This window comes from Staurois parvus, unplaced genomic scaffold (genome assembly GCF_062004578.1).
Source record: "Staurois parvus isolate SC_StPar_1 unplaced genomic scaffold, SC_StPar_1.0 ptg000334l, whole genome shotgun sequence".
NCBI lineage: Eukaryota > Metazoa > Chordata > Amphibia > Anura > Ranidae > Staurois > Staurois parvus.
Genome location: NW_028318130.1, coordinates 91,034 through 114,384, shown reverse-complemented (window position 1 = coordinate 114,384; position 23,351 = coordinate 91,034). Strand labels below are relative to the sequence as shown.

The window sequence follows — 23,351 nt, the reverse complement described above, 5'->3', positions numbered from 1 at the left end:
TATCCGCAGTTGTGAAAGGGTGCCAATACTTTTGTCCAGCCCATTTTTGGAGGTTTGTGTGACATTATGTCGAATTTGCTTTCTTTCCTCCCTTTTTTTGTTTTGTCCCAATACACACAAAGGGAATAAACATGTGTATAGCAAAACATGTGTTAATGCAATACGTTTCGTGAGAAATACATGATTTCCTGGAGAAATATCAAGGGTGCCAACAATTTCGGCCATGACTGTATGTGTATTTCATCTCTTATGTTATGACACATATTTATATGTTGTATTCTATTGAGCAAGCGCCTGTCTGTTTATGGCTGTGATAAAATTCTGTCAATTGGTATGGCACACTTATGTGAATGAAACTGAATCCATGGTGTGGCCCTCAGCCAAGCATGTGCTAGACATACCATCTACTGTATGTATTAAATTTATATTTTGAATGAAATATGTGAAATACATTTGACATTCTTTTTTTTTTTTTTTTTTTTATTCAGATGGTTTTTATTGAGCAAATTTGTTATGGTGTACAATACAAATAGGCCCAAAACAACGAGCTCATATGAAAAACATAAAACTATACCATTTGACAATATTCAAGCATTTTTCCAACTGTCATTTTTAGGCCATTCACGAGGATGAAGATGAAAATATTGATACATGTTCAACAATTGTGGAGAGTATTCTGGGCAGTGAACACCAGTACTTATATCCCAAAATCCTTCGTTTAGTTATGGCTGACGGCGCCTATCAAGAAGGTTAGTGCCTTTTTTTTTTTTTTTTTTCTTTTTAATAAGCAAACATTCCTATTAATGAGTATTAGAACTTTGTGTACCACATAGTTAGGCTGTGTGGAATACAATTTCCTACAAAAGGGTTCGTGTTAGACACCCATGCTTTGTAGCTGTTTCTGTGAATGCTACTTGAACTATGTGATATGTGGCTGGAAAAAGCACAGCAAAAGATTGATAATTTTATAAAAACACTGATACCCAAGCTTGGGTTAAATGGAATAAAAAAAAATACTAGCTCCAAGAATAGTAATTCACCTACCTGAATTTTGTTGTGAATACCCATATAATTAATGTATTTGAAATCTATATAAAATGGGATCTTCCAAACCTGGTAGTTATAGACAAGTTTGCGTATACCAAATCTGTACATGAAAAATGAGAAATGTCATGAGCACTATTCAGATGTAAATATAATAAATACAGACTTTATCTTAAAGCAGACCTTTCCATTAAATACAAGGTCCAGCTATTAGATGCAGGTCGCCTGTAAAAATTAGTATGTGCATGTATGAATGTGAGTTGGGGACCTTAGATTGAAAGCTCTTTGAGGGAGGGACTAATATGAATGTACAATATACATGTAAAGTGCTGCATAAAATGACAGCGCTATAGAAGTACCTGTAATAAAAAACTAAATAAATATAAGTGGTTAAAAAATGTATTCTTAAAGAAAATAAATTACATACTTTACTTTTACCTGTCTGCCATCTGCGGCATGGGAAAGTACAGAATTTGAATTTAAACCAACAATGAACAATATACAGCCTGAAAGAACAGAAATCATTTTCATCACTATGACATTTGTCTGACAAATATGCTAACATGTCCTTTTTTTTTTTTTTTTTTTCTTTTTTTCCAATTTTTTATAGACAACGATGAATAACTTCAACTCAGGATTTTCACATTATGCAATTTGCTGCTTGAACAAGATGAAACTCTTTCTATTACATTTAGCCATTCTTCTTCAAAAATTGTGATCTTCTGATCCTTTAAAGAAAGATTGTAATTTTCTATCTGCATGTCATTTCAGAATTTTGTTTTCGCTGATGGTATAATATTCATACCTATTCATTTCTAGGAAGGCTTCACTATCACACTCATCATCAAAACCTATTAGGTATTTATTACGTCATATATCTGAAAAATTAGCCATTTGACTGAAGTTTGCAGGCAGTGGTATACAATGTCAGTGGTTTAAAGTGTAACTGCATGTTTGGTACAGTTACACATTTAGTGAAGGATCCCCTTCTCCACTAGCCTTATACTAAACTTCTCTTTGATCCTGTGGGATATTACTAATAAAGTCACTTACTGCTTGCCAGACTCTTGAACCTGGCTGCACATGTGATATTTATTCTCCATTCAGCCCTATGAAGGGTTTGTACTCTGTGCTCCTGCGAAGTACATAGGATTCAGTGGCTAATGTACTGTACATGTGCAAGGCTGACTCGACAAGAGGCTTGGTGGGCGATATCTTGATGGGTCAAGGACAGGTGAGTAAAGGGATAACTTCTCCAAATAATATTTTTTCATGAATGAGTGCATCTTAAATTGTTTCATTGGGAGAGATAAAAACAAAAAAATCACACCTTCAGCAAAAATAATTTAAATAAGGTAGTTTCTTTAGAAATGTTGTTACATTTTTTTCAGTTTTGCCATTTGTTGAAATGTTCTGGGTTGTTGTGTTAAAAATGTGTAGGATTCCTCTAGTCAGGAGTAAATGGCTTTGATCTATAAGTTGTCTATATGTTTCTTTCCCCAGTTTTACTAATGATTCTTACATCAGGTTTCTTAATTTATCAGTCTTTCTTAGGTTTGTAAACTTCTTTCTTACTTATTTTGATATTAACATTAGTTAAAGTGATTAATATTTAAACAATAAATTTTCATTTGGATATTGGAGACTACTTCTTAGTATTAACTTTAGAAAGAAGGCAAATTGTGATTTATTTTTTTTTTTTGCATTGTTCACAATTAGTCTATTATTTTTGCTACATTGTATAAAAAAAATATTTTTTTTTTGTAGCGTATACTCCCATTGCTCTTCATGTACACATAAGTTATGTTTTCCTATGTGTTCTATGCAATGCCTTAATTTTGTTTAATCAAGCTAAAAATTCTAAAGAAATATGTGATTGTATTTCAGTGTCATTGGGGAAAATACTTAGATTTAGACATATGTGTGCTGCATTGCAGTTGCTCTGTTGCCTCCACTGAACTTTGTTCACATAGATATTCTTTCTTTTCTATGATATCAACAGCGACACCTCCAGGACTTCCCCACAAGACTGCTTCATGATGAACCTCTAAACATGCTATTTATTATATATTTTCTTTCATTTTTGACAAACTGGTTGTTGAACCATTTGTGGTGTGCAATGTGGAAATGCTCTAATAATGTTTACTGCTATAGAGGACCTATACGGGTTAAAGCGATTCTAAATATTAATTTTTTTTTAAATAACAAACTTGTCTATACTTATTTGCTGTGTGCAGTGGTTTTTCACAGTGCAGACTGGATCCTCCTCTTCTCGGGTCCCCCGCAGGCTCTCCTGGCTCCTCCTGTCTGTCGGGTGCCCCCACAGCAAGCAGCTTGCTATGGGGGCACCTGTTGCTCCATGTGTCCATTCACATATGGAGCCGCAGCTTGGCCCTGCCCCCTTTCTCTCTCTCTTTGGCTGACTGGCTGTGATTGACAGCAGCGGGAGCCAACTTGCTGTCTCAGCCAATGAGGAGGCAGAGGCCTATGGCAGCCGAGGCTGTCATTTACATCGCTGGATCGCGATGAGGCTCAGGGAAGTATTGAGTGGGCTGGGGAAGCTGCTGCACACAGAAGGTTTTTTTACCTTCATGTATAGAATGCATGAAGGTGAAAAAACCTTCAGCTTTTACAACCACTTTAAATGCTAAGTCTTAAATGAACATTCCTTATATATACATATAGACAACTGTCTATAACTGTGAAAACTGTAAAGGCAGGTAAATTCTGTAGAAATTAACCAAATTTGGATGTTTTTTTCTGAACACAACCGACACATCAAACTCCTTTAGGGTACATTCACACCAGATGCTGTGGAACTGCATTAGGCGGCTATTCCAGCTCAATCCTGCAGTATGACCAGATAAAATTCCTTGTCTCCCTATCTGCCTGGTTCACATCACTGTGTTGCAGTAGTGAGAAGTGGAAAAAAAAGTACTGCATGCAGTACTTTTTTCAGTACAGCATAGTGCAGTGCAATCCACTGCCTCACAATTTGACATTTCAATAAAGTTATAAAAAAAAAGTGAAAACTGCAGTGCACCAGGTTCAGTGCATCAGCACTGCGCTGATCTGGCCAGACTGTACCACACACCAGCTGCTGCAGCTAGTGTGAACATACTTAACACCATTACATTTGCAGCTTGACTTGTTGCCCTACCTTAGAGTATCACATTTGTCATGATAGAAGAGTTGGGGACCTGTATCACTTATTCTAGAAAGGAAGTTGCTGTAGATACATTTAGAAGTGTGTTTTACATCACTTTGTTGCGGTTGTACTACCAGGTGGGATGATACATATGCTTAGACTCATCTAATAAAAGCCTTAAAGTAGAATTCCAGGCTATTACTGACTAAGCTAAACCTGCTCCCACCCCCTTCTAACCACCCTGTTGAAGGGAGATGCTTGTGCTTACCTATGCTGAGGCTGCTCTAGTCCATTCATGTGATCTCCCCAGCTACCAGCTTCAGGGGAGTTGAGAGAGAGGAGTGACAACTGCTGCAGTACCTGGGCTGTGACAACAACCATAGGCTTACTGTGGGCCTCCGTTATCTGCTGTCCCTCCTCTCCCCTGAGAACAACCCAGGGAGCCAAATGCGTGACCGGACCAGAATGCCTTCAGAACAGGTAAACGTAAGCATCTTTCTTCTACTGGGTAGTTAGAATTGCATTTAGACAGAGGGTGGGAGCAGGTTTAAAGTGAAACTTTAGGAAAAGAAATTAAAAATGGGCAGACAGCCAGGATTTTTATTGCAGAATAGACATGCTTTGTCACTTCTGCATTAAAGCTATCTACCTGCCTGTCCACCCCCGCAGAGTGAGCCACGCAAGCGCAGCTCACAGTACAAATTCGGCAATGCCGAATTTAATGAAACTCCCGAGCATGTGCTGGAGTGACGTCATCCCCAACCGGCCAATGACAGCAGCTGGCGTTCGGGACTCAGAAGCCAGGCAGGGAGCTCCAGGACAGCACATTGCAGGATTGGAGATGAGTATAGCTCCGCTTTAAGCTTAGTAGCCTGAACTTCTACTTTCAGTTTTTGTCATCTTCAGGTATAGACAAAACACAGCTTGTACTACTTTTGTGCATTCTGCATTTCCAGGCATTTTATGTACACTGTCACAACCTTGTACTTCACTGATGAACGAATTTGTGGCTGTTGATATTGAGGCACTCTGCGTCTGCACTGTGGCACACATATGAAGGGACTTAAAGGGGCAGTCTACTCAAAACATATTTTGTTTATTGAGAGATGCTAGTTTGTTGCATGAGCTACTGGCCTCTTATGTGTACTTGGGGCATTGTTGGTGAGACATCTGTACCTGAGTTTCCAGATCCACCCACATTACCATCATTATGAAGGATCTTGCTGTCTTTGCTGGGTTTTCCCCTGTGTTATGGTGAATGCAGCAGGGATATCGCAAGTGGAGCCTCGGGGGGGGGGGGGAGTCAATGAGCAATTTACTCTCATCAATGTCTACCCAAGATATTAAGTTTGAGTGCAATGATCACTTGAAATATAACTAAAAGTAAAGCCTTTTTTTGTTTTTAGATTTGGATAGTAGAGTAGTGACTGGTTAGATCTTTTGTCAGATTGTTATTGCTGTTTGTGCCCTGTTAAGGAGATTCACTATCTATAACTGCCCTGATCAATTACAGTTAGGTCCATATGTAGTTTTACATAGGCACAGTTTTATATTTTTTCAGGTATTTACCAAAACATATTCAAGCTATAGTTATATAATGGATATGGGCTGAAAGTGCACTCTCAGGTTTAATGTGAGGGTATGTACATCCAAATTGGAGGAAGGGTTTAGGAATTACAGCTCTTAAGAGTAGCCATCCCCCATTTTTCAAAGAACCAAAAGTAATTGGACAAATGAATATAATCATAAATAAAATGTTCATTTGTAATATTTTGTTGAGAATCCTTTACTGGCAATTACTGCCTGAAGTCTGGAACCCATCTACATTACCAAAGATTGGGTTTCCTCCTTTCTGATGCTTTGCCAGGCTCTAACTGCAGTTGTCTTCAGTTGTTCTTTGCTTATGGGTATTTCTGCCTTTAGTTTTGCCTTCAGCAAGTGAAATGCATGCTCAATTGGGTTGAGATTAGGTGATTGACTCGGCCATTGCAGAATATTCCACTTCTTTTCCTTCAAAAGCTCCTGGGTTGCTTTTGCGGTGTTTTTGGATAATTGACCATGTGTACTGTGAAGGGCTGTCCAATCAACTTTGCTGCATTTGGCTGAATCTGGGCTGACAGTATGTCTCTAAACACTGCAGAATTCATCCGGCTGCTTCTGTCTTCTGTCACATCATCAGTAAACACCACTCACCCAGTGCTACTGGAAGCCACGCATGCCCATGCCATCACACTGCCTCCACCATGTTTTACAGATGACGTTGTGTTCTTTGGATCATGAGCTGTTCCAAGCCTTCTCCACACTTTCCTTCCAGTTATTCTGGTACAGATTAATCTTAGTTTCATCCGTCCAAAGAATGCTTTCCCAGAACTGGTCTGGCTTTTTTAGATGTTTTTTGGCAAAGTCTAATCTGGCTTTTCTATTCTTCAGGCTTATGAATGGTTTGCACCTTGTGGTGAACCCTCTGTATCTGGTCTCATGAAGTCTTCTCTTGATTGTTGACTTTGACAATGATATACCCACCTCCTGCAGAGTGTCCTTCACTTATCTGGATGTTGTGAATGTTTTTTTCTTTACCATAGAGAGGATCCTGCAATCATCCACCACTGTTGTCTTCTGTGGATGTCCATGCCTTTTTATGTTACAGAGCTCTCCAGTGCATTCTTCTTTCCTCAGAAATTACTAAACTGTTGATTTGGCCACTCATAATGTTGCTGCTATCTCTCTGATGGATTTGTTTCATTTTTGAATCCTTACAATGGCCTGTTTCATGTGCATGGACAGCTCCTTTGAACGCATAATGTAGGTTCACAGCAATAGATTCCAAATACAAATACCATACTTAGAATCAATCTCCAGACCTTTTATGTGCTTAACCACTTCCCGACCGGCCGTTGTATATAAACGGCCGGACGGTGGCACTGCAGGGTCGGGTGGCCGTCTATAAACGGCCTCCCCGCACCCTGCTTGTGCGCGCTCCCTGGGAGCGCGCAGCACCGCGATCCGGTGCCCGCTGTGTCCTCCGGACACAGTGAAACACTGATTGTCGGACAGGACCTCTGTACGAGGTCCCGATCATGTGATCACTGATTGGCCAATCAGTGATCACATGTAAAGTAGTAAGCACGATGTCACTTCTGACATCATTGCTTACTATGTGTGAAATCTGTGAATGATCACAGAGGTCACATGGTACAAGGCTATTCACAAAAGCCTTGTACCATGTGACAAGCTGTGACCAATCACAGCTCACTCAGTTCTTCTCAATGACTGCAAGAATGCACACAGAGAGAAAGAGAAATGATTGCTTTTACATCCTATATGGGTGTAAAAGCAATCAGTGTAAAAAAAAAAAAAAAAAAATCTTCATCACCCCTCACAAGTAGTACAGTGTCACCATGGTGACACTGTACTGCTAGGGTGACAGTATGTAAAAAAAATAAATAAAAATAAAAAATAATAATATAAAAAAATAAAATAAAAATGTAAAAAAAAATGTTTAAAAATTATAATTTTTGCTTATAAACTAATTTGGATTTTTTTTTTTTTTACTAAAAAGATAACAGAATAAATTTTGGCTAAGATTTATGATGAAATATTATTTATTTGCAAAATTTTATAAAAAAAAACACTTTTTTTCAAATTTTTTGGACATTTCATTTACATTGCAAAAAAAATACAAATCCCAGCGGTGAATAAATACCACCAAAATAAAGCTTTATCTATCTCAAAAAAATGGTAAAAAATTCATTTGGGTACAGTGTTGCATGACCGCGCAATTGTCATTCAAAGTGTGATAGCGCTAAAAGCTGAAAATTGCCCTGGTCAGGAAGGGGGTAAAAGTGTCCGGTCTGGAAGTGGTTAATTGATGAAGAAACAATGGAGTACCCCACACCAGGCCATGAAACACCTTTTGATTCAACTGTCCAATTACTTTTGGTCCCTTGAAAAAGGGGGGATGGCTACTCTTAAGAGCTGTAATTCCTAAACCCTTCCTCCTATTTGGATGTACATACCCTCAAATTAAACCTGAGATTGTGCACTTGCAGCCCATATCCATTATATAACTATAGCTTGAATATGTTTTGGTAAATATCTGAAAAAAACTAAAACTGTGCCTGTGTCCAAATATATATGGACCTAACTGTATGTAACCAATATGAAAGGGAAGGGTAAATCCATAAGTTTGAGATGCCACCAGAAACTGACTAGAGGGGAAATCTTCCAATGGAGACACGTGTTCCGATGACAACTGTCTAAGGGCTTGTTCACATATGCGGCCGAGGAGCAGTAAAACCAGGTGTTTGAGCCACCATTTTACTGCACCCCCCCCCCCCCACAATTTTTGCCAGAGCACTAAACATGCAGCCACTCACAGCTGTATACATGCTGTGCTTTGCAACCACCACAAAAATTAAATGGCATGTCTCTTTTGGTGGCCATGCTGAAGCCAGATACTGCTAACATAGTTCAATGGAGCCATCCTGCAACCTTGGTAGTGCGTCATTAAGGCCTCATGCACACCTGATGTTTTTACAGTTGCTCTTAGGGGTGTCTGGCATTTTTTTTCATCCTGGCTCTAAACCTCCTGAATGTTAACCTATGTGTCCATGCACACGTGAATTCTTAGAGACAGGAAAGAAAAACCCACTGCCAGTGCGTCAAAGAGCGGCGGAAAAAATGCTTGATGTGTGTAAATGCATGTAGGTGCATTCAGAGCTTGAGCGTTAATTTATTTCTTTCACTTTTATCTTTATCAAAAAAGGAAGACAAAACATCACTTATACAGTGAATACAGTTTGACGCACAATTTGAATCACCAGTTTTGTCATGTTTAAATAAATATATATATATATATATATATATATGTATATACAAATTTAAAAACGTCACCCACTATTGTGCTCTCTTGCATAGTCAATGGCTATAGAGAACAAAGCACTAATTTATTTCAATGGCAAGAATAAATGATTTATTCTGGCCAGTTAAATGAATTAACGCCCCAAATGCTTGATGCGGATAAGTGCATTGCACACTTTTACAAGCGTCAGGCCTTTTTTTTGGCCATAATGCTTCTGCCAGAAGGAGGCTTCTAGGAAAGTATTAAAAAAAAAGAAAAGCCCAGTGTGCATGAGGCCTTAACGGGTTAAGTCAGGCAGTGAGGAGGCCACATATTGCCTTCTTACCACCTGTCACATATCTTATGAATAGCGTGCGTAAACAAGAGGGGATTTCCCTCACTTGGAAAGATATCCTCCTATTTCCTGTTGAGTCTACAGAACGGGATGTGAAGAGAAAAATTTCTGAGACACAGATGACAAAAGAAAGTTGACAGTGATTTTAATCCTACTCTATCCAAAGTGGGGAAAAAAAAGTTATGTATTTTAACCTTGGATTAATTATTTCATGAAAGAAAAGGTTTATAAAGATTGTAACTAAAGCTGACGTGTATATTATTTCTAATATTAAAAATAAAGATCTATTGTAATTTTGTAACTTGTTTTGTGTTCAATATTTTTGAAGTGGAAAAAATTTTAATTAATAAATAACTATAAATAATTATAAATAAAGTGTGTGTGTGTGTGCCTGGGAGCAGACGTCAGATTGGTCAATAAAGCTAAAGAGCAAGTAAAACTACTAAAAGTGAAAACAAAAACAAAAAAACCCTCAACAACTTATTATAAATAGTATATAAAATGTGATCCCTTTAACATTATTCCACGCTCACTCGTGGCTAAATACAAGACTTTCAATACATATTGTTCATGGCTTTTACAGTTGCGGGTGCAGTGGAATGTAGTATGGCTCAATGTGTTTATCGGATAGATGACGTTGCTTCATCAGGAGTATAGGGACAGGGTGAAACAAGGGTCAATACACTCTGCTCCAATCAGGAATCCAGTGTAGTAGATTTCTGAGCCCAGAGGTGGTGGAGTTGGCCTTATTGAACCCAAGAGACAAATGACATCTAATGGCAGAGAAATTGCTGGAGGGATATCTCTGGATTAAAGGTGAGTCCTGCAGCACTGGTTTTGCAGTCCAGTTTGGCACAGAGTGTGATGTCACAACCGGCTCTCCAGCTTGTCCAAGGAGATAATGCTTAGTATTCACTGAGAAAATGCAAATCATTCTTTGAATGGTGCCCATGTTAAGTGGCCAACCTCCTGTATTTATATTACAGTATGGCAAATGCCCAGCATGGGACCTGAAAGCTAGCAGAGATCACTGTAATAATGGTGTCTACTCCGGTGATTTCCAGCTTGTAGAGGACTCCCACAGGTATGGTATATGCATTACATTAGCCCAAAATGAACCAATGTAACAATGGTAAAAATGCCATGACTGGAAATTTGCTTTAATTTGTTTATTTACTTAAAGTCTGTCTATAATCACTTTTTGTAGAGGGTGACAACACTGCAGTGAATTCACTGTAGAATAGGCAGTATTGTCACCCTGTTACAGAAAACATAGATCAATGGATCTGCCTCCAGAATCAACTGGTAAGTATGATATGTTTCAGGGAGACTAAATATTCTTGCAGGTTCTCACAGTAATGCGGCATGACTGAATAATGGGGAAAGTGTGCAACACTTGTAGAATGAGATTAGGTGTGTCTGGCAGCAGGAATTTGGTTAGAAAATTCCCATTTCCCTACTGGTATCATCTAAATGAGTATTTTTTTATTGGCTATGAACAAAATACAGAACTTAGAGCCAATGTTTGTTTCTCAACCTATGATGTGCAGTAAGACATGGTACCATTTTTATTGGCTGGACAATATTCTAAAAAATTAAATGTACGTGATGTGCATTATCTAGTACCATAATATTTAATTTTACACACATGCTGTTTTGCACTAGGAAACAGAAAACAAATTTTAACTCTTCTTTCTGTATCACAAGTTTGTTCTGGAAATTTTTCTGTTTGAAAACTTAATTGCAGCATGATCCCAATATTTAAATAGAAGTATATGTAATTAACCACCTGCATTTTAGAATAATTGCTAGCTGGATAAAGATCACCTAACTTTTACTTTATATGTGATTATGTGTATTGTAAACCGCATTCTCTTAACTTACTTTTATAAGAGTTTGCTGGTTTAAGTTTGCATGGTTCACAGAATAATTAAACTCAACCAGTCATAAAATTTACTTTCCCAACATCCCAAATCTCCAGGCTGTTTTATGGTCCTTGTATTAAATAATGAGGTGCTGATGGAAAATATTGTTGACATGAAATATTTGTTTCCATTAATTTGGAATAAACAATTAGCTCAGAAGTAAAGGAAACTATTATCAGTATGTTGGATATCTGTTTTTAAGGGCAGGCTGTGTTCTGCTTAACATCAATGAACATGTACTTAAAATTTTACTTATTTGTGGAAAAGTCCAAAGCTCATAAAAAATATTAACATTTCCTTATTAAAATTAGTGGGGTTCCAAGTTGAGGAATGAACTTATGGAAACACTTTGTAGGAATATTGCTAGGTGTCTGAGATTTGTTCATCTGTACAGTCCCGAATTTTGTGACAAAAAGGGCAAATAACTAAAAAATTTTGGATTCTGCAACCAGAAGTTTCATTTCTCAGGACTCTCACCCCTCCTCTGCACCCCTTAAAGGGTTAGCAAACCGCGTTTGGAAAAAAAACCTATGGAATGTGAAATGCAATATATATACTAAAAAGTATTATGCTTGAAATAAAAGTACAGCTTATTTAGTAAATAAACTAAACTTGCTTTTTAAAATTTTATTTTTTATTACAAATGGAATAATCAGGACTGAATGTGTTAAGAACTTTTCAGCTATACATGAGAACGGATAACCACCCCCCTTTCCTTTGTAATAATTTAAAAGCTTACTGCCAATATGCATTTTTAGTTATTGAAATGCTGATCCAGAAGCAGATATTGCTCTTGCAAGAGCTTGATCAATGTGCTCCTAATTTTCAGCTTATCTATAAATGAAGGGATTGTATATTTTTCCCCTCCCTGTCTTTCAGGACAGCACCTTGAGAGCCCTTGGCTCCTCCCCACCTGAGGAAACACCTCCACCCAGAATAAAAGTACAGTCTCCCCACTCCAACCTCAGTAACTGTGTTTCCTCCGCTGGGGAGGCACGGACTTGGAAGCTCTTCCAGGGGTGGTCAGAGGATCACTCTGTGGCTGGAAGATGGGGAAGGGGGGGAGGAGTATAGACCAGCTGTTGTATGTATGGGTGCCCCCACACTTTGCATAAGGGGGGACTGACCCCCTCGGCACAGGGGGTGTCCCTTACATGCATCTCGCTCCGCCCCGACCCCCACCTGGGGACGTCCGGGGTGCCTGCACTCCAGTGCCCAGGGGGACCGAGGGAGAAGCACCGCTGCCCCATGACGTGTTGGCAATGGAGGACATCACTTCCGGCGGAAGGGCGGGAATTTCTTCTGGGACGCAGCTTCTGGCCCTGTCTCTTGGAAGCGTGGGTCGAAGTTCGGGCAGTGTAGAGGGCTGCATCCTGCAGAGGCAGGCGACGCAGCACCTCGGGGCGGACCACCACGTGGAACATGTTCGGAGCAGAGGCACTGGGACCAGGCAATGCCAGCACCAGCCAGCCTCAGGTAGGTGGCTCAGAGGAGCTTTGTTTTCCTACCTGTTGGGCCCCTAGCTCCAGGGGGTGTCCTCAGCCCTCTGGGTGGTCGGAGGGGCTTAAGCAGGGGAGGTCTCAGATAGTAGTCTTCCAGGAGAAGGGAGGATAGGATTGGTCAGCCAGTCCCTGTGGTTAATGGGAACCCCGGTTCTGTTTGCATATTACAGGTATAGGCCATGAAGAATCCCAAGCCACACCATGGAGCTAAAAGGAAGTGCCCCTCATGCAAAATGACCATCAAGGACTCCTGGACGAAGGTGCTGTGTGAGTCCTGTATTGAGGGCCTGATCAGGGAGGAAGTTCCTTCTCAGGGGGATCTGGTTAAGTTGGTTAGGTAACTGACAGCTACCTTTGATTCCTATTAGGTCTCTAGTTGAGAATTTAGCTCTGTCCCAGACACAGACAGCACCCCTTCCCCCCAACAGATCGAGGTTGCCCTGACAACCAGTAGGGAGGCAGGGGGTCCAAGAGGCGAGTTGGCGGAGGAGGGCCCATCCCTGAACTCAGATTCAGAGGCAAACTCTGAGGGGGAGGGCCCCTCGAGCAAGTCCAAAGGCCCCTTTAGATACAAGTTGTCCCTAGAAGCGGTTGATGACTTACTAGGAGCCATTTATGCTATCTTGGACATTAAGGAAGATAAGAAGCCCCTTACGTTGCATGCTCAAATGTATCCGGGTATGGAGGAACAAAAGCATTTTTCAGTCTATCCCGTCCATGGAGTACTGATAGAAACCATAAAGAGGGAGTGGCAGGATCTGGAGAGAAAGCCCTTTGCCACATCTCTCAAGCACAGGTTCCAGTTTGACGTAGACTTGCCCGCAGTGTGGAATAATCACCAAGCTGGACGCAGCTTTTTCTCAGGTATCCAGGAAGATGGACCTTGCCTTTGAGGACATGGGGGTCTTGTCTGACACCATGGATAGAAGGGCGGATTCCCTTCTTAAAAAATCCTGGGACTCCACACTATCCAACTTAAAGCCAACCATGACCACTACAGTGGTAGATCTGAACATGCAGTATTGGCTTACACAGCTACCGACCCATATCGTTGCAGGATCCCCGAAGGACAAAATATCCTCCTTCCAGACTTTACTGCAGGGGGTGGGCTATATTTCGGATGCCTTAGCAGAGTAAGTAAGGATGATGGCTAGGCCAGCAGCCATAATTAACTGCCCACAGAGTCCTGTGGCTCAAGACATGGCAGGGAGACATTGCCTCCAAAGGTAAGATTTGTGGCATCCCGTTCACAGGAGACTTCCTTTTCGGCCCAGGTCTTGAGACGGTGCTGGATCGCACCGCAGACAGGAAAAAAAGCCTTTCCTCTTAAGAGGAAGTTCCAAGTCCAAAAGTGGGTACAAGCCATCAGTCCAGAAGTACAGAAAAGGTCCTGGGTGCAAAAAGGAAGGGGCAAGGGTGGAGCGATTTTCCATCCTCCTAAGCAGACCCAAAAATCGCAATGACTGTGTTCCCCCGGTGGTAGGAAGATTGGGGGACTTCTTCCCACAGTGGGAAGCAGTGTCCTCCAGTCCCTTTATCCTAGGTATAGTGAGAAGGGGGTATCGCCTGGAATTTCGGAGGCCATTGCCACAGAAATTATTAGTGACGGAGCTCCCAAAGTGTGTATAGAAGGCCTCATCCCTACTCTCTTCTTTGCAGGAGTTGGAGGAGCAGAGGGTCGTTGTCAGGGTCCTCGCTGCAGAGATCGGCAGGGGTTTCTATTCCCACGTCTTTGTGGTCAGAAAGCCCTCAGGAATGTACAGGCTGATTCTGAACCACAAGCCCTTGAACGAGACCATCAAATACAAAAGATTCTGTATGGATTTGATTTTCTCGGTCAGGTCTCTTCTTCCCCCCAAATGCTTTCTGGCCTCAGTAGACCTAAAGGATGCTTACTTACACATTCCTACTGCAGAGGCCTTTCAGAAATGCCTCGGGTTGGCAGTACGGGGCCCCAGGGAAATACTTCACCTGCAGTTCCGAGCCTTGCCCTTTGGGCTTTCCTCCTTGCCCAGGATTTTCACAAAGATCATGACTGAGGCCCTGGTGTATCTTCGTCTAAGGAGAGTCTCGCTGGTGGCTTACCTGGAAGATCTCCTATTGTTTGCAGACTCGGAACAGCAGTCGAGGGACATAACCTTGGTGATGAGACACCTGGAGAATCTGGGCTGGCTAGTAAACCTATCCAAGTCCAATTTGGTCACAGCCCAAAGGATGGTGTACCTGGGCTACAAACTGGATTCCACCCTTCAGAAGACCTTTCTGCCCCAGGAGAAAATCCTAAAGTTGGACGGGAATCAAGCAGCTGCTAGGGAACCAGGCCGTGTTCCTAAGAGAATCCATGTCAGTATTGGGCCTGCTGACCTCGTCCATCCCGGCGGTGCAATGGGCAGGTTTGCACTTGCAACCCCTCCAGCTGTTCATTTTGGATGTCTGGGATCGCCGAAAGGTGTCTTTAGACTCCTTGATACAGGTAAACCCCCCCCCCCCCGGGTGAAGAGGACCCTCTGGTGGTGAAGGAGGTCAGCAAATCTGACCCAGGGGTTGTTATGGGCCTTACCCATCTCCAGGGAAATTGCAATGGACATGAGCATCAGGGATTGGGGAGCGCACCTAGGAGGGTCCATGGCACAAGGTTCTTGGCTACCAGAAGAGAGGAACTGTCAGGAATGGACTGGCCAGCAATAGTGGGACTCATCTGCCTTATGAGCTGCAGTACCAGGGCTGGCCAGCGGGTGCTCCCAGCAATCAGAGACTCAACCTTGCAGCCAGTCAAACACCTGGAACTAATTATACTGGTGTATTTAAGGGATGGCCAGACCTGCAGACTCTGCCTTGGTGTGTGTTTTTCCTGGGCCCGGTATCTTGTAAACCTGCGTTCCTGTTCCTGTTCCTGTCTTGTTGCTGACCCTGCTTGATTCTGACCTCTGCTGACTTCTCCTGTTCTGATCCCTGGCTTGTGACCCTGACCATCCCTCTGCCTGACCCTCTGTACCACGCTGCCTGCTACCTGCTGAACCTGGCCTGTGTCCCCGACCATTCTCCGCTTGCTCCCCCTGTACCTACCTGCCCAATTGATATTGACCCGGCCTGCCTGACGACGCTTGCATTGTATGTACTGTTATCTGTGGGTGGTTGGTTGGGTTTGTTTGCACTGTGTTATGTTTTAGTATTGCACTGCGTTTATGCTTGTATTGTTAGTGTTAATAAATTATATTGTTTATAACATATCTGAAGTCTGCGTTTCCCTGCGTCAGTCACACACCTCTGGTCATACCCGGGAGCCCTGACACTACACCAAGGCCAATCCTGACCAGAAGTGGCTGCACAGGGAAGCCATCTTGGTTTGTTGATGGGAAGGATGGATCTTGATGAGGTTGTGTATTTATATCTGCTAGTGTTTGATGACAGAGAGTATGCTTATCAAACTCTGAAGGAGTATCCCCGGGATGAACTGCTAGAATGTATACGGCTCGCTCATGTTCTAGTAGATCAGGGCACAGAATTCTCTGAGGTGCAGCCATTGATTCAGGTTTGTGCGGAGTTGGTTTCATCTGGTACCCCCGAATGCAGGGATGAATTTTTGCCGCCATTTAGTGCTGACCAGGTAGAGTCCCTGGTATGGTTATTAGAGGATGATGTGGATTGCTTCTTGGAGCATTATGCTGCATGTTCACCACAGACACTAAGAGATTGTATAAACGCAGTGCAGTCTTTGGTCAGACAGGCTTTGTGTAAGCTCAGCTTTGTTCAACCCATACTGCAGACATGGACAGATTTGTTACACCCAGCCTCAGTCAGCTTACAAAAACCCAGTCCTGCTTCTAATCTATTTCCTCAAAGCTCTATTCCTGCATTCCCAACAGCTCCTCCTTCCCTGCTATCTACCGCATGTCAGTACCCTGTTCCCACTTGCTGCACCTATCCTGCCTTTAACCCTGTAAAAAAGCCCTCTGTAGCAACTGCTCCCTCCTCTCTTCCATCCTCCAGCTCTTCTCTGTCTCCAGCTGCTCCATTCGTTTGCAGACCTGCGTTTACTTGCAGTGCTCCAGTAGTTAAAACCAGAAAAAAGCGAAAATTCTTTCCAACCAATACCATCCTGCCAGTATCCAAACCGGTGAGCCTGCCGTCTGAGAACCTGCCTTCCGTGGTTCAGCCTGATGCCTCTCTTCAGCCTGATGCCTCTACTCAGCCTGAAGCCTCTACTCACCCTGAAGCCTCTACTCAGCCGGATCCCTCTACTCAGCCAGATGCCTCTACCCAGCATAATGAACTGATCCAGCCTGATGATCCTATTAGGCCAGTTGACTCGATGCCCGCTGTTGATCCAGATGATCTGGTACCTGGTCCGGTGCCCGCTGTCGTGCCAATTGACTCAGAGCCCGCTGTCGTACCTGGTGACTCGGTGCCCACTGCCTTGCCAGATGACACGGTGCCCGCTGGCGAGCCAAATGACCTGATGCCTGGTGACCCAGTGCCCGCTGTCATACCTGGTGACCGGATGCCCGCTGTCGAGCCAGACGATCCAATGCCAGGCGACTCGGTGCCCGCTGTTCCGCCAGGTGACTCGGTGCCCGCAGTCTTGCCAGACGACTCGGTGCCCGCAGTCTTGCCAGACGACTCGGTGCCCGCAGTCTTGCCAGACGACTCGGTGCCCGCAGTCTTGCCAGACGACTCGGTGCCCGCAGTCTTGCCAGACGACTCGGTGCCCGCAGTCTTGCCAGACGACTCGGTGCCCGCAGTCTTGCCAGGCGACTCGAAGCCCGCTGTTCCGCCAGTTGACTCGATGCCCGCTGTCTTGCCAGACGACTCGGTGCCCGCAGTCTTGCCAGACGACTCGGTGCCCGCAGTCTTGCCAGACGACTCGGTGCCCGCAGTCTTGCCAGACGACTCGGTGCCCGCAGTCTTGCCAGACGACTCGGTGCCCGCAGTCTTGCCAGACGACTCGGTGCCCGCAGTCTTGCCAGACGACTCGGTGCCCGCAGTCTTGCCAGACGACTCGGTGCCCGCAGTCTTGCCAGACGACTCGGTGCCCGCAGTCTTGCCAGACGACTCGGTGCCCGCAGTCTTGCCAGACGACTCGGTGCCCGCAGTCTTGCCAGACGACTCGGTGCCCGCAGTCTTGCCAGACGACTCGGTGCCCGCAGTCTTGCCAGACGACTCGGTGCCCGCAGTCTTGCCAGACGACTCGGTGCCCGCAGTCTTGCCAGACGACTCGGTGCCCGCAGTCTTGCCAGACGACTCGAAGCCCGCAGTCTTGCCAGACGACTCGAAGCCCGCTGTTCCGCCAGTTGGCTCGGTGCCCGCAGTCTTGCCAGTTGACTCGGTGCCCGCAGTCTTGCCAGTTGACTCGAAGCCCACTGTTGTGCCTGGTGACTCGGTGCCCGCCGCTCCGCCTGGGGGTCCGGCGCCCGCCGCTCCGCCTGGGGGTCCGGCGCCCGCCGCTCCGCCTGGGGGTCCGGCGCCCGCCGCTCCGCCTGGGGGTCCGGCGCCCGCCGCTCCGCCTGGGGGTCCGGCGCCCGCCGCTCCGCCTGGGGGTCCGGCGCCCGCCGCTCCGCCTGGGGGCCTGAGACCTGTCGCTCCGCCTGGGGGCCTGAGACCTGTCGCTCCGCCTGGGGTCCGGCGCCCGCCGCTCTGCCTGGGGGCCCGAGACCTGTTGCTCCGCCTGGGGGTCCGGCGCCCGCCGCTCCGCCTGGGGGCCCGAGACCTGTCGCTCCGCCTGGGGGTCCGGCGCCCGCCGCTCCGCCTGGGGGCCCGGCGCCCGCCGCTCCGCCTGGGGGCCCGAGACCCGATGTGCCTCTGCCCGGAGTCCAGCCCAATGTGCCTCTGCCCGGAGTCCAGCCCAATGTGCCCCTGCCCGGAGTCCTGCCCGGTGTGCCTCTGCCCGGAGTCCTGCCCGGTGTGCCAGTCTTTGATATCCCGCCAGTTACCAGACCCGGGCGGTGGAACATTTTGCCCAGCTAGGACTGTTTGGAGCGTCCTGAGGCCGCTCCTTGAGGGGGGGGTACTGTCAGGAATGGACTGGCCAGCAATAGTGGGACTTACCTGCCTTATGAGCTGCAGTACCAGGGCTGGCCAGCGGGTGCTCCCAGCAATCAGAGACTCAACCTTGCAGCCAGTCAAACACCTGGAACTAATTATACTGGTGTATTTAAGGGATGGCCAGACCTGCAGATTCTGCCTTGGTGTGTGTTTTTCCTGGGCCCTGTATCTTGTAAACCTGCTTTCCTGTTCCTGTTCCTGTCTTGTTGCTGACCCTGCTTGATTCTGACCTCTGCTGACTTCTCCTGTTCTGATCCCTGGCTTGTGACCCTGACCATCCCTCTGCCTGACCCTCTGTACCACGCTGCCCGCTACCTGCTGAACCTGGCCTGTGTCCCCGACCATTCTCCGCTTGCTCCCCCTGTACCTACCTGCCCCATTGATATTGACCCGGCCTGCCTGACGACGCTTGCATTGTATGTACTGTTATCTGTGGGTGGTTGGTTGGGTTTGTTTGCACTGTGTTATGTTTTAGTATTGCACTGCGTTTATGTTTGTATTGTTAGTGTTAATAAATTATATTGTTTATAACATATCTGAAGTCTGCGTTTCCCTGCGTCAGTCACATACCTCTGGTCACACCCGGGAGCCCTGACAGGAACAGATCCTCAAACTGGAAAGAACTCAAGGCGGTATTGCAGGCCCTTGTGGCCTTCCGGGAACAGCTATGGGGCCAACACGTGCGGACCTTCTCGGACAACTCCATTGTGGCGTATGTCAACACACAGGGAGGGACTCGAAGCAGGACTCTGTGGTCCCTGGCCTCAGAGCTGCTCACCTTGGCGGAGACAAATGCAGCCTCCTTATCTGCCAACCACCTGAAGGGGGATCTGAACCAGGTGGCAGACTTTCTCAGCAGGAGGCTGCTGAGGGAATCAGAATGGGTGCTCAATGGGGAGATCTACCAAGCCATCATAAGGGAGTGGGGGGTCTTTGTCCATAGACCTTTTTGTGTCGGGCCAAAGTACCAAAGGTCTTGTTTTCTTCTCTAAACCAGTGGGACGTGGCGTTGGCAGTGGATGCACTAACACTTTCCCCTGTGTTATGCCTTCCCCCCCAGTCTCCTTATTGCCAGCAGTTCTGAGGAAATTCAGATCTGAGTGAACCTCCCTAATCCTGATAGCCCCGTGCGGGCCCCGACAAGCTTGGTTTTCGGCCCTGGCCATCTACCCTCCTTGGATATTGCCGTGCCAAAAGGACTTGCGGTCCCAGGGTCCGGTTCTGTGTCCCCAGTTAGATAGATGGAACCTAGCGGCCTGGTTTCTGAGGAACAACTGCTGAGGAGGAAGGGGTTCATAGCTAGGGTAGTATCCACTCTCTTAAATAGGACAGTGTCGCTTCCTTGGTGTCCCTGAAGTTCTGTTTGAATGAAGAGCAATGAATTTGTTGGGCCCACTGGTTAAATTCACCCAAGTCACCAATACATCTTGGTGTTCCTAGACTATACCACACAATACCATGAAGCTATCCTTTTGCTGAATGCCTCATACAAAACAATTGGCCATGAACTGTTCAGTGGGATGGGCTTTCCAAAAGAAATGCTTACCAACCAGGGCACTCTGTTCATGTCAAGGATTATAGCAGATTTATGCAAGTTCTTTCAGAATAAGGAACTCTGTACATCTACCTACCATCGGCAGAGAGATGTCCTGGTGGAACAATTTAACAAGACCCTAAGCGCAGTGCTTAGGCAGGTGCTGCCAAAGGATGGGAAAGATCGGGATTGCCTTTTGCTGGCACTCTTCTTTGCCATACAGAAGATGCCTCAGGACTCCATGTGGTTCTCACCCTTTGAATGGTATATGATTGAAGACCCCAGGTATTGCTTGACCTAATGAAAGAGTTGAGTCCACCCCCCGAATTTGTAAAGTGCACAGAATTCATAATGCCAGTGCAGGGAGGAAAAAGTATGTGAACCTTTGGACTTAATAACTGGTTGACCCTCCTTTGGCAGCAATGACCTCAACAAAACGTTTCCTGTAGTTGCAGATCAGACCTACACAACGATCTGGAGTAATTTTGGACCACTCCTCTTCACAAAACTGTTTGTGTAGCAATATTCTTGGGATGTCTGGTGTGAATCGCTCTCTTAAGGTCATGCCACAGCATTTCAATTGGGTTGAGGTCAGGACTCTGACTGGGCCACTCCAGAAGGCGTATTCTGTGCTGTTGCAGCCATTGTTTTGTTGAATTACTTGTATGCTTTGGGTCAATGTCCTGTTGCATCATTCATCCTCTGCGGAGCTTCAGTTGGCGGACAGATGGTCGTACGTTTTCCTGCAAAATGTCTTGATAAACTCTGGAATTCATTTTCCCATCAATGACAACAATCCGTCCAGGCCCTGAGGCAGCAAAGCAGCCCCAAATAATGATGCTCCCTCCGCCATGTTTTACAGTGGGGATGAGGTTTTGATGTTGGTGTGCTGTGCCTTTTTTTCTCCACACATAGTGTGGTGTGTTCTTCCCAAACAACTCAATCTTGGTTTCATCTGTCCACAGTATATTTTGCCAGTAGTGCTGTGGAACATCCAGGTGCTCTTTTGCAAAGTTCAAACGTGCTGCAATATTCTTTTTGGACAGCAATGGCTTCCTCCGTGGTGTCCTCCCGTGTACTCCATTCTTGTTTAATGTTTTCCTTATTGTAGATGTGTCAACAAAAATGTTAGCATGTGCCAGAGATTTCTGTAGGTCTTTAGCTGACACTCTGGGATTCTTCTTTACCTCATGCAGCATTCTGCGCTGTGCTCTTGCAGTCATTTTTACAGGACGACCACGCCTAGGGAGAGTAGCAACAGTGCTAAACTTTCTCCATTTGTAGACACTCTGTCTTACCGTGGACACATGAACATCAAGGCTTTTGGAGATACTTTTGTAACCCTTTCCAGCTTCATGCAAGTCAACAATTCTTGATCGTGGGTCTTCTGAGACCTCTTTTCTGCGAGGCATGGTTCACATCAGACAGTGCTTCTTGAAACCAGTAAACCCAAAACAGGTGTGTGTTTTTTAAGGGCAGGACAGCTGTCAGCAACACATCCAATATCATCACACTGATTGGAGTCAAGGTTGGCTCACTCCTGGCTCCAATTAGCTCTGGGAGAAGTCATTAAGCTAGGGCCTCACATACTTTTTCCTCCCTGCACTGTGAATGTTTACATGTTATGTGCAATTAAACCATGGCAACATCTAATGTTTGTGTAGTATTATGTTCAGCAGACTGTGTTCTTCTATTGTTGTGACTTAGATGACGTTCAGAGCACATTTTATGCCCAATTTATGCAAAACTCCACGTAATCCCAAGGGGTTCACATACTTTTTCTTGCAACTGTATGTTAAGGGAAAATTAATTGATGAATACAGCAGAAGAAAGGAAAATTTGCATAGTGAAGAGAACGAGAGACCAGAGGCAGCCCTGAAGGTGCATGAAGGCATAAGACAAAGCAAAGAAACCAGGGTATGTTTTCGCTGCAAAAAGGCTGGTCACCTGAAAAAGAACTGTTCAATCTGGAAAGCTGAGCAGCGAAAGCGGGAGCTACCCACAAGAGAGAGAGCTAAAGCAGTCATGAAAGAAAATGAAAGTGCATCATGGAGTGGTACATTTAAAGTGACTCAGAATAGTACCTCACACGGATGGTACATTGATTCACAGAAATTGATTTTAGTGTAAAAGATAGTCTTCCTAGCAAATGGGAAAAGTATTACAGCGGAAGGTAATGGTCAGGGACTTCTGAACTGCAAAATGCCATCAGGGGGCAAGCAGAGCATCCTTGTAAATAATGTTCTATATGTTCCAAGCCTAGAAGGAAGCCTCCTATCAGTTAAAACCCTTGCAAGCAATGGACTCACTGTCCAGTTCAGAGGTAATGAATGCACAATTCAAAATGGAAAGCAAATTCTAGCAAGAGGAAGGTTAAATGAACATCTGTACAAACTCGTCACTGAAAGTGAGAAGGCTAATGCGGCAACTCATAACCCACATGACAAGTGCATCCACCTGTGGCATAGAAGATTGGGGCATCGAAACCCAGAAGCTATAAAGGACTTTGCAAAGAGAGGTCTATCAGAAGACATGAAAATATTGCCTTGCCACACACTCAGCAAGTGCACGTGTTGCATCAAAGCAAAGACCAACCGAACCTCTCTTCCACAGACCAGTCAGAGTAAAACCATTAAACCCATGGAACTGATACACAGTGATGTGTGCGGACCAAAGAAAACCATCACACCTGGCGGGAACAGATATTTACTGACTTTCATCGACGATTATTCCAGGTACACAATAACGTATCTAATGAAGCACAAAAGTGAGACATTAGAAAAACTTCAAGAGTTTGTAGCTATGACAAGCAATAAGTTTCAAAGGAAACCTGGAATAATACGCACTGACAATGGAGGGGAATATATGAATAAAGAGATGGAATCCTACCTAAAGAAACAAGGTATTATACACCAAACAACTGTACCATAAACTCCTGAGCAAAACGGCGTAGCGGAAAGA

The 23,351-nt window shown here is 44.8% G+C and overlaps 1 protein-coding gene across 5 annotated transcripts in view; it reads left to right on the top strand.

Moving 5' to 3' along the window:
• NEK1 (NIMA related kinase 1) overlaps positions 1 to 9,688 on the top strand; it is a 220,246-nt gene extending 210,558 nt beyond the window's left edge. For all 5 annotated transcript variants that reach the window (XM_089684019.1, XM_089684022.1, XM_089684020.1 and 2 more), the window contains 2 exons: positions 617 to 749; positions 1,655 to 9,688. In XM_089684019.1, the coding sequence (XP_089540145.1) occupies positions 617 to 749; positions 1,655 to 1,668 (147 nt within the window). In that variant the 3' untranslated portion in view covers positions 1,669 to 9,688. The remainder of the gene's footprint in view (positions 1 to 616; positions 750 to 1,654) is intronic.
• The last annotated feature ends 13,663 nt before the right edge of the window (positions 9,689 to 23,351 follow it).